The 11,187-nt window shown below is 39.2% G+C and overlaps 1 protein-coding gene across 1 annotated transcript; it reads right to left on the bottom strand.

Annotated features, from left to right (window-relative positions):
• Window positions 1-1,520: 1,520 nt before the first annotated feature.
• On the bottom strand, window positions 1,521-10,509 carry LOC148348632 (retinol dehydrogenase 12). The gene is made up of 7 exons (XM_088322077.1): window positions 10,444-10,509; window positions 7,978-8,093; window positions 5,707-5,862; window positions 5,537-5,641; window positions 3,533-3,742; window positions 1,738-1,930; window positions 1,521-1,673 (listed from the first exon to the last, which is right to left on the bottom strand). Exons 1-7 carry the CDS (start codon window positions 10,455-10,457, stop codon window positions 1,571-1,573), a joined length of 897 nt encoding a protein of 298 aa, XP_088178203.1. The 5' UTR covers window positions 10,458-10,509; the 3' UTR covers window positions 1,521-1,570.
• Between the last annotated feature and the right edge of the window lie 678 nt (window positions 10,510-11,187).

Here is an 11,187-nt window from a genome sequence, read left to right as displayed (position 1 = left end):
AATTCCTGCAGATTTCACACCCAACCTTCTTTATTAGTTCCGTCTGAGTGATTCCAAGTGAATGACTTATTTCTAAACGTGTTTCGAAATTTAATTTTATGCTACACTCAGTTTAATTGTACTGTCACTGCTCGATGAAATAACAGTACGCCTTTTCGCCGCTTGAGGTCAGCCTCAGCCAAGAGAGACAGAGAGATAGATAGATAGATAGATAGATAGATAGATAGATAGATAGATAGATAGATAGATAGATAGATAGATAGATAGATAGATAGATAGATAGATAGATAGATAGATAGATAGATAGATAGATAGATAGATAGATAGATAGATAGATAGATAGATAGATAGATAGATAGATAGATAGATAGATAGATAGAAAGAGAGAGAGAGAGAAAGACAGTGAGATATTTTCCAGTAAAATAAAACTTATTTTAAAGTACGTTTTTCTCGTATTTTCCTTTTTTCCAATCTCATTTAATGCAAAATAGCAAAAACAACACTCTAACTAGTGTTTTGTTCGATAAGAAAAGTTAAAATATGGGAAGACAGTCGCTTAATCATCACAATCTGAAACATACACATTTTCCTGAGAGTAGGTCTAGGCATTTCCTAAAGTGGCCATTTGGAAACAACCAGTTTACAGCTATAAAAACTCTGCAACTGTGTATTTTACTTTGGCCAATGTTGTAGACATTTTGAAAGAGTTGTAAATGTTGCCTGATACCTGTATTGACTGCTTTTTAGTGTCTGTTTCACAATCAGGAAGTAGACATAAATAGATAGATAGATAGATAGATAGATAGATAGATAGATAGATAGATAGATAGATAGATAGATAGATAGATAGATAGATAGATAGATAGATAGATATACCGACCGACAGTCAGATAGATAGATAGATAGATAGATAGATAGATAGATATATAGATAGATAGATAGATAGATAGATAGATAGATAGATAGACCGACCGACAGTCAGATAGATAGATAGATAGATAGAAATACCGACCGACCGACAGTCAGATAGATAGATAGATAGATAGAAATACCGACCGACCGACAGTCAGATAGATAGATAGATAGATAGATAGATAGATAGATAGATAGATAGATAGATAGATAGATAGATAGATAGATAGATAGATAGATAGATAGATAGATAGATAGATAGATAGATAGATAGATAGATAGATAGATAGATAGATAGATAGATCGATCGATTGATCGATCGATCGATCGATAGATCGATCGATCGATCGATCGATCGATAGATAGATAGATAGATAGACCGACAGTCAGGTAGATAGATAGAAAGATAGATAGATAGACCGACAGTCAGGTAGATAGATAGAAAGATAGATAGATAGACCGACAGTCAGGTAGATAGATAGATAGATAGATCGATAGATCGATAGATCGATAGATCGATAGATCGATAGATAGATAGATAGATAGATGGACTGACAGACAGACAGAACTTTTTCGCCGTATGATCTTTTAATAATTGAAGTCTTCTACAACGTCAGCCTTCATTAGCATTCAATTATGATCATTTCTCCGCACGTGTTTATCTCCAGCGGATGCTGAGCAAATGGCAGCTGGCAGCCCACAGCTTCAAAGCGGTGCCGTCATCCCGGCCAGCCCTGCAAGACTTGGAATAGGCACAGTCCCTGCCAGGAGACATCCGATATGTTAGCCGCTAACAGTTAGCGTGATCCATGGCACGTAACTCACCTGTAGTGGCCCCCGTTGGGCAGCTCATTCTCAGGGGTGACCACGCAGTAAACTGTAGTGTAGGCCCCCTCGGCCGACGTTTTCATCAGGCTGGAAATTGTTGGGATGATGTTCGCCAACGGCCACCCGACGTGCCGCGTTATGTCTGTTTTGACAATGCCGGGGTCCACCGAGTAAGCCGTCACTCCGAGGGCTGGAGGGCGAAAGATTTTCTGCGTTTAAGTCAGGTAACAAACATACCTGTCAAGCTCCACAGCTCCATGCCCTTACAAAATGTTGTATTTTCCCTTACAAAATACAAAATAATCTTACACCACATTTTTTTTTTCAAACATGTTTATATATGTAGTTAAACATGTTATATTGTACATGTGTTTCGTTATATATCTTGTTAATTAACATTTTGTTGTGAGATACTGAGTTGCTCGACATGAATGAGGTTTATTATAAAAAAAAAGTTCAAAAATTAACCAGCTTGGACGTTCACTGTAGAAGGAAAAAATACATGCAAATAGAATTAAGTAGAGCACGGCGGCGCAGTGGTTAGCGCATGTGCGGCACAGTTCATGTCTTGGGAACCTCCTACGTGGGTGCGGAGTTTGTATGTTCTCCCCGTGCTTGCGTGGGTTTCCTCCGGGCACTCCGGTTTCCTCCCACGTTCCAAAAACATGCATTTCAGGTGAATTGGCCGGTCCAAATTGTCCCTAGGTGTGAATGAGCGAGGGAGTTGTCTGTCCCTGTGTGCCCTGCGATTGGCTGGCAACCAGTTCAGGGTATCCCCCTGCCCACTGCCCGATGACTGCTGGGATGGGCTCCAGCACCCCCGCGACCCTACTGAGGATAAGCGGTGCAGCTGATGAGATGAGAATTAAGTAGAGTTTTCTTATTCAAATTATAAATTCATTATCTGCATTAAATTATTGTTGGTAATATACTGGTTAAAGGGATAACCACAAACCTGTCTTTTTTCATTTTCTCCTTTAATACTTTTTTTTAAACTTCTTTATACAACATCATAATTCGTAATATAATGCATCGAAGCAAGTGAACCGTTTGTGAGCTGGCTCTCTTTAATGAGTTGAGCCGAAAAAGCCGGTTCTCTAAAAAGAGACGGACTTCCTTTCACTACATAACTACCACATGAAATCCTAGGCGGCAGATGCATGCGCGCAGTAGCATCAAACCGCTCGCTTCGTTTGCAACGGAAAAAACGATACCGAGATAGAGGCTAACGCGGCGAAACCGTTTGACTTGATTGATTTGCCGTTTCGTGATAGTCGGTGTATACCGGACGGTATCCATCATTGACAAATTTGCGTTTTTCCGTACAGATTTCTGTACTCAGCAAAATGTAACTTGATGTCAAGTTTTGGACATGTTTGATAATTAATTATCTTGCCACACTTGGGATTGTGGTGGCTCACTGTTCTTTCAAGCGTTGCTCACTGACTTTGTGTGAACGCTCAGACCCGTGGAAAAATAGAGGGAACATTGCTCCCATCCCCTTCAATCACACTCTTCTGCCCCGTAAAAGCACATAAAACAAGGGAACCCTTTTCCTCACATAATTTCCCTAAAACGTTTACAGTGTCCCCAGTCAAAGACAAACATTGTATCCTCAAAGGCTGCTTGAGTCCTTCTCCTCGCCAAAAGTCTTTGCGGTCGACGCATGAGACGCTCACGTTGGAAAACAAGCTCACCCTTTTTATTTTTTCAATTTTTATTTTCCTTTCAAGCAAGCGAACGAGGCCATGAGGCACACAGAGAGATTTCAAAAGCCGCACAGGTTTCTTACCCTCGGTCCTCTTGGCTAGCTCTCGGGTAAACAGAACGTTGGCTAGCTTGCTTTGAGCGTAGGCCCGTGCAGGGTGGTAATTTTTCTCCCCGCACAGGTCATTGAAATCGATTCTCCCCATGGAGTGTGTGACGGACGAGAGATTTATGACCCGGGACGGGGCCGAGTGCTTCAGCAAGTCCAGCAGCAGGAAGGTTAGGAAAAAATGACCTGCGAGAGTGTCAAAAATAGTCATAACATAACATAAATAGTCAAAACATGGCCCTCCTTATTTGAGTTTGCTGGTTAGCAATCTACCATATTCCCATCCGTCAGTCCGTCTGCGAACCTCTGTTGTTACAAGGCAAGCCTTTTTGACCCTGACTCCCGCCTGTCCCGTTTTTGGTCTGTCACTGGTTATTCTGCATCATATTAAATTTTGATGCAGAATAACAAGTGACAGTCCACTTGATTTCCGCTTGGGAGAAAATGCACGTTTTCATCGTAAAAGAAGACACTAGTTTTCAGCATAGAAGATGAATATGCTAGTTTTATGCACAGAAGAATATATGTATACAGTGAAGAAAATTAGTATTTGAACACACTGCTATTTTGCTATTTCTCCCACTTAAAAACCATGAAATTGTCATTGTAGGTGCATGTTCACTGTGAGAGAGATAAACTAAAAAGAAAAATCCAGAATTAACAATGCAATTTTTTTGTTAACAATTCATGTGTGTGATATAGCTGTAAATAAGTATTCATTCATATTCATTCACCCCATGTTGAGGTTTTGAGTTGTTCCTTGCCCTCATGTAGGTTTTAGATCAGGGGGTGGTTTATTAATATTCTGTGGTCTGTGCAGCCCTTTGAGACTCCTTGTGATAAAGGACTATACAAATAAACATGACTTGACTTTAGTATGTTTGTTTCACGCTACATATTAGTTTTCCGATAATGTCCACACAATGGCGATAGAATAGTATCTGAAGTAAAGCAGATCGTGTCCTGAATCAGTACAGTAGTGCAATAAAGTAGCAAGATCGTTTTTAATTTTGTAAAGTTATTTGTAAAATAAAAGCTTGAATCTATAAATTGGATTTATTCTCTTGTTTTAATGTACAGTGGAACCTCGGTTTTCGAACGTTCTCTCAGTTCGGACAAATCGGTGTTCGACCAAAAATTTCGAGAAATTCTTGCATCGCTGTTCGGTCAAAAAATCGGAGTTCGAACGCCGGTACGCTAGGGTGCGATGCTGAGCGGCGTACGGGTGTTTTAGCGCCTAATTATGCCTCCGAAGAAGGTCGGTGCACGCAGGACAGGTGAAAAAAAAACAAGTTGTTTGTCCAACTATTGCCTTTAAGAAAGACATAATAGCTAAATATGAAAGAGGTGTACGAATTTCCGATCTTGCTAGCGATTACAGCATGGCTAAATATACTATCAGTAGGATAGTAAAGAATAAGGAGGCTGTGAAATCGAGTGATGCGGCTAAGGAAGTTAGCGCTATAAGCAAGCAACTGCCGCAAGTTTTGGAAGAGGTTGAAAAACTTTTGATGATTTTTCTCTCCCCACCGTCCACCACAAAAGTAAGAAATCCTATTCATAATCCTTAGTTTTTATTTTTACACGTTCATGTTAGCGTAATCTTTCGTACGGAGCGTACGATTAGCCTGGGTTAGCTTCATGTTTACGTTCATGGTAAACATTCAGGGTGTTGGAACGGATTAAAACGATTTTACATTACTTTTAATGGGAAAAACGATTTCGGTGATTGAACAAATCGGTTTTCGAACAGGGTTCTGGAACGGATTATGGTCGAGAACCATGGTTCCACTGTATTTAAAGTATCGAGTATTTAACAAATAAATAAATGAATTAATGGTTTCTACTTCGTGGGTTTCGACTATTGCTGGAACATTTTCAAACGTAACCCCCGTGAAAAATGAGGGACTACTTTAATGTCAGCAGTGTAATATGTCTTGCATTCGTGTCAAGAAAATAGACCAACAGCAATTTTCCTACCGAGGTGATTGACACCAAAGTGTGTCTCAAATCCGTCCACTGTGGTAGCATAAGGGCAAAGAGCCACACCGGCGTTGTTGATCAGGTAGTGCAGAACCTTCTCCGCTGAAAAAACAATTCATTTTTATCACCGTTCACAACATCTACTTCGGAGCTAGCCTGTCACCTACTGTTATAGATGTTCTCGGCAAATTGGCAGATGGATTTGGTGTCGGCCAGGTCCAACTGCCGGGCGACAATTTTGGCGCCCGGCACCTCTCTAAAAATATCTCGGGCCGCCTGCTCTCCCTTTGCCATATCCCGGCAAGCCAGAATCACTTTGGCACCTGGAAAATGTTCCATGAAGAGATAGATTTTCATTTCGCGTTAAAATCTGATGGCTCCAAGGCAGGGGTGTCAAACTCATTTTCACCCAGGGAGACATCGGCGTCATGGCTGTCCTCAAAAGGTCTGTTGTGTCTTATTAATGTAATTAAATGTAACTGGTATGTAAAATAAATGTAACTTCTCATTCATGTAAAGCTGGGATGTCAAACTCAGTTTGGCTCTTGGGCTGCATCCAGATCTTCTGTAAAACGTCAACTCCAAATTTTTAGCTTGGTTTGTCAGTATTATGCTTTATCATTCAGCCTACATTGGTAGCCTAACTCACATATCATAATTATGGATGACAGATCTTTTCTAAACACAACACATTTATTCACAAACAATGGGGAAAATGATTCTCATGTTTGGCAGTGTTAACTGGTTTATTTTAGCAGTTTTACACCTGAACCAACTCAGTACAACACAGCATTCTATACAAACTCAACACCGCCCTCTAACCTGCATTAGCTCAGAAGTTAGAGCGCTCGTCTTGGGATCAAGAGATTGCAGGTTCGATTCCCGGCTCCTCCGTGTTATATGTCGAAGTGTCCTTGGGCAAGACACTGGGCAATGCCCCCATGGCTGCACAGCCGCTATTGGTGTGTGAGTGTGTGTGAATGGTTAAGTATGAAGCACATTGTGAAGCGCTTTGTGAAGTCTATTGACTTGAAAAGTGCTATATAAATGTCATTTACCATTTACCATATATGGACCATTTACCATTTAACCTTTGATAACAATGACCTGGAGTCTCGCTTCCCTTTTTGACATACTCAGAAATGTATGCTGAGTTGGAATAAATCATCCAATGGGCCAGTCTCAGTCCACAGGCCGTATATTTGACATGTCTGATGCTAGAACAGCTTTTTTCCATCTTCGCAACATTGCAAAAATTCACCCTACGCTATCCCATTCTGGTTCGAATTCATGCGCTTATTACCTCCCGTCTCGATTACTGTAATGCCCCACTCCCTGGTCTCCCGAAAAATCAAGGGCCTGCAGCTGGTACAAGAACGTTTGATCACATAACCCTGATTCAAGCCAACCTGCATTGGCTCCCTTGTTAGCTTTAGATGTGAGTTTAAGGTTCTGTTGGTATTAAACAAAATCATACATGGACTTGCTTCCGTTATATCTTTCAGATTTAATTTCTCCCTATGTTACGGTCCGAAAATGCTGGTCTACTAGTGATCCCAAGAGCCAAGAAGAGATAGATAGATTGTGGAATGCTCTGCAACTCAGTGGAACTGTTTAAACCAAGGCTTAAAGCACACTTCTATTCTATAGCTTATAATTGGCCTATATTTCTGTGTATTGTTTGTTCATGCTACTTTCATTGCAGCGTGGTCATCCTTTTTATTTCATTTTTATTCTATATTATACTGAAATTATTTTATATTGTATTTTTTATTTTATTGTTCGTTAATGCAACATCCATTGCAGCCTGGTCATCCTGGAAGGATTACCTCATGTGCGGTACTTTCTCAAGGTTTCTTCATTTCCTAGAGTTGAGGTTTTTTGGGTTTTTCCTTGCCCTCATGTAGGTTTTAGATCAGGGGATGGTGTAATAATAGTCTGTAGTTTGCAATAATTTGCATTCTGTGCAGCCCTTTGAGACTCCTTGTGATTAAGGGCCTCACAAATAAACACGAATTGACTCGACTTCATATTTATTAAATGTTCAAGCCACAAACCTGCGTTAAAAAAATGTTACTACACTTTACAGTATAATACTGTTCTAAATTGAATACAGTGATATCCTTACATATCAAGAGGAATTCTGAGATGTTCTTCCAGCAAAAATTCTGCCTGATATACAAGTGAAGATCCAAGTTACAAGAATTTCCAGACGTTACCACTAGAGACCAGGGCTTTAATGTCATATTATTATCATCCTATTTATTGTATTAATGTATTTTTATGTTCACTTACTATTTCAGTGTGTTTTTAGTGACCAGGAAGATGTGTGTTTTAGAGCTATCTAGTGTTAACTTGGACCATGTGGCCAGATTTGCCCCGCGGGCCATGAGTTTCACACCTGTTCCCTAAATCATGAATCCTAAACACTATCTTGCCTCTGGCTGCCAAATCTTTTGCCGTCTCTTTGCCGATTCCCGTGTTGGCACCCGTTATGACGGCTGTCTTTCCGTCGAGACGGGCATCTGACGACCATTTCGGGATAAAAAAAGACCTGAGGGGTAGAGAAAATACACGTTTTGAACACTGTTTGCACAAAAGCAGTGTTTCTGTCATGACCAGGACCAAATCAGGACCCAATTGCGTAATGTTTAACCACAAGTTTTATTGAAATAAAGTTTTATTCAAAACGGCAGCGCCCGCGAGCCGGTGCTCGCTGGATCTTGATCCGAATACAGAGGGAGATCTTCCGTAGCGGGAGATGGTGGTGTCAAGGACGGAAAAATAGGTCGATAGACGGGACAGGAGAGCAAATACGTGGTCCGGATCAAAAACAGGTCGTTAGCCGGGACGGGAGAGCAGATCTGGTCAGTATCAAAAAACAGGTCGTAGCCGGAGACAGACAGGGAGATCAGGAACGGACAGGTGGAAAAACGGGTGCAAAAACGGGACAGGCGGGAGTCAGGGTCAAAAAGGCTTGCCTTGTAACAACAGAGGTTTGCAGACGGACTGACAAAAGGAGAGTGACAGGACTGGGCTTAAAAAGGGACAGGGAGCCAATCAAATAGCCCGCAGCGGCTGGCGCCAAATGAGCGGAACCCAATCGGTAATCATGACAGTTTCATAACTTTTTTTTTTAGTCTAGGACATACCAGTAGCCAATTGATCCCTGTATTAATGGTTGCAATTCTCCTTATTAAACAATAATAAACCATACAAAAACAACGCGGCACCTATTTACCCACAACAAGACAGACTATGCAGAATACCACGAAAAAAACAAGCAATTTATGGTGATGTTGTCGTCTGCCACCAGTGACCAAGACGATCTGGATTAGAGCCGAAATATATATATATTTTTAAATGTTTCAAACCAAAATGGTTACAAAAATGATCCAAAAAAATCGCATTATATAAAATACGGAGAAAAGGCATAGATTTACAGGTCCTTCTCAACCTCAAAGCAATTGTTTAAAAATTAATTCCAGGATCATTTTTCATGTGTTTTTTAATTAAATACTATCATTTTTAAAGCTTAAATGATCATGTTTTCGAAAATAACAATATTGATTTTTCCTATCATTACTGGTGGTCAGGTGGTAATACAGCTTATTCATTTTGGTTCATGATTATGCTGTTATTTTGGATTTTAATACATTTTCACTTATTTTCACCTTTTACTATATTTTATCTTGGTTTTTTTTCCACAAAAATAATCATGTAAGTTGAAATTAGCAAATAATTACCTGCCAGTGAAACAAAAGTGTTTCTAGTGTGTTCTTACTCTTGACTCTTTTTTCTTTGTTGTTAAGAAATATATGAAAAATAATTATTCGAATCAGAAAATCTAGTTGCAACATTTTTGCTCCATTAGTTCTATTTTAAAACATTTTTTTCAGGCTTACCATATTTTATCCCGTTTTCCTACAAAAAACAAGAACATTACTTAAAATGAGCTAAAATTACCTGCCAGTGGTGTCAGAACCTGAACAGACGGAGGACCCAGACGCGTAACGTTTTCACACAAACTTTATTTCACGGAAATGGGGAAGTCATGCGCGTGAACACAAACGCTAGTGATTCCGCGAAATAAGAAAATTCTTAAAATAAGTTAAATTAAGTAAAACAGTTTGAATTGATTATATTTATTTTTAAATGCTATATATTTAACCCCTTTTCTGTTATACTATATTTTTATCTTGTTTTTTTCTACAAAAATAACGAAAAAAATTACATGCCAGTGGAACAGAAAATGTTTTTGCTACCTTATAACCTTTTATTGTTTTTTTTGTGATCATCAAAATCAGTGAAATCAAGCGCAACATTTTTACTTCATTAAATTTATTTGAAATTACGATATTTCATATCCTTTTTTAAAAGCTTAAATTATCATGTTGCCTTAACTGACAATATAAAGTTTTTCCCATCATGAATTGTGCTCACTGTGGCATGGGGGGTAATACATAATACAGGTTATTCATTTGGGTACAAGTAACTTTGGATTTTTAACTATTGTTTCGCGTTTTACTAAATTCGTATCTAGATTTTCTACAAAATTACTTGCCGTTGGAACAAAAACGCTTTTTACTACATTCTAGAATCTAGATTGATTTTATTGTGCATGCATATATGTATTTTATTTTCAACTTGTTTTTTTTCATGTGGTACTCCCAAAATAGTGCAAAAACTGAAGTATTTTGAGTAATTGTGAAAAATTTAGTAGATAGGAAAAATATAATTAAAAATGAACAAAAATACCAGCCAATCGAACATTACATTCTTACTTGGAAAATGGTTCCCCACTTGACTTCTGCATTTAAAAAAAATGTTATTCTGTTTTTCCTCCACTTTTATGGACTGATTTTCAGTCTTTTTTACTTGTGTTTGAGTGTGTAGTTTCTTACCTTATCGCTTGCATCCTGATGCTCTTGAAATGCAAAGATAAAGTGATTCACTAGGAGATGAACGGCAGACAAAAAAATGAGACTGAACCGCTTTTTTAAGACTGCTTCGTTGTGATTAAAACGAATCGATTCGATCGGGATATCGAGAGGAATAGTCACATGAGTTTTTCATAAGAAGCCTGAAAAACAGAGAACTATTCATATGCTCCTGGTTTAAATATGTGTAAGCACATAGAGCTGGGGTCTCAAACTTGCTGCCCAAGGGCAATTTGCGACCCTCGGGATGATAATTCGAGGCCTTGATAAAAAAATGAAAGGACCAGAGTGTGTTATTTGACCACTAGTGGTAGTATTATGTCGTGCAGCCGAAAACGAGTGCTGAAAATCACAAGTAAGAATGAAAATCTGGACCTGGATGGTGAAAAACAAACAAAAACTAAATAAATGGGGATTCAATAACATAGAAATACATCTAAAAAAGAACACAAAACAGACTTAAGCTTCACATCTCAGAGTTAGGGCAGACAAGTGGGAGTTTGATACTGGAGGCATCCGCTCAAGCTCCCGTATCTTGTCTTTTTAATGCACGGATCAGGACACTCAAGAATGGTGGTCCGGCTACCTGGAGGCGGACCCCCTATGGTAGCAGGTCCAAAGATACTTGTATGACGGACAACACGCACCACATAGCAGCACCCAAGAGAACTCTGTTATCATAATACTGTAATTTGACAATATGCTGTA

This window comes from Urocampus carinirostris, chromosome 18 (genome assembly GCF_059441175.1).
Source record: "Urocampus carinirostris isolate Australia breed hairy pipefish chromosome 18, RoL_Ucar_1.0, whole genome shotgun sequence".
In the NCBI taxonomy this organism is placed as follows: Eukaryota; Metazoa; Chordata; class Actinopteri; order Syngnathiformes; family Syngnathidae; genus Urocampus; species Urocampus carinirostris.
The sequence above is the reverse complement of the archived record's forward strand: the minus strand, read 5'-3'. Positions and strand labels throughout refer to the sequence as shown.

Excerpts from the sequence above, each read along its gene's own strand:
- LOC148348632 (XM_088322077.1), bottom strand. Across the intron at positions 3,743-5,536 it reads CTTTGGTGTCAATCACCTCG|GTCATTTTTTCCTAACCTTC; the intron begins GTAGGAAAATTG and ends ACACTCTCGCAG. Across the intron at positions 1,931-3,532 it reads GCTAGCCAAGAGGACCGAGG|CCCTCGGAGTGACGGCTTAC; the intron begins GTAAGAAACCTG and ends TTCGCCCTCCAG.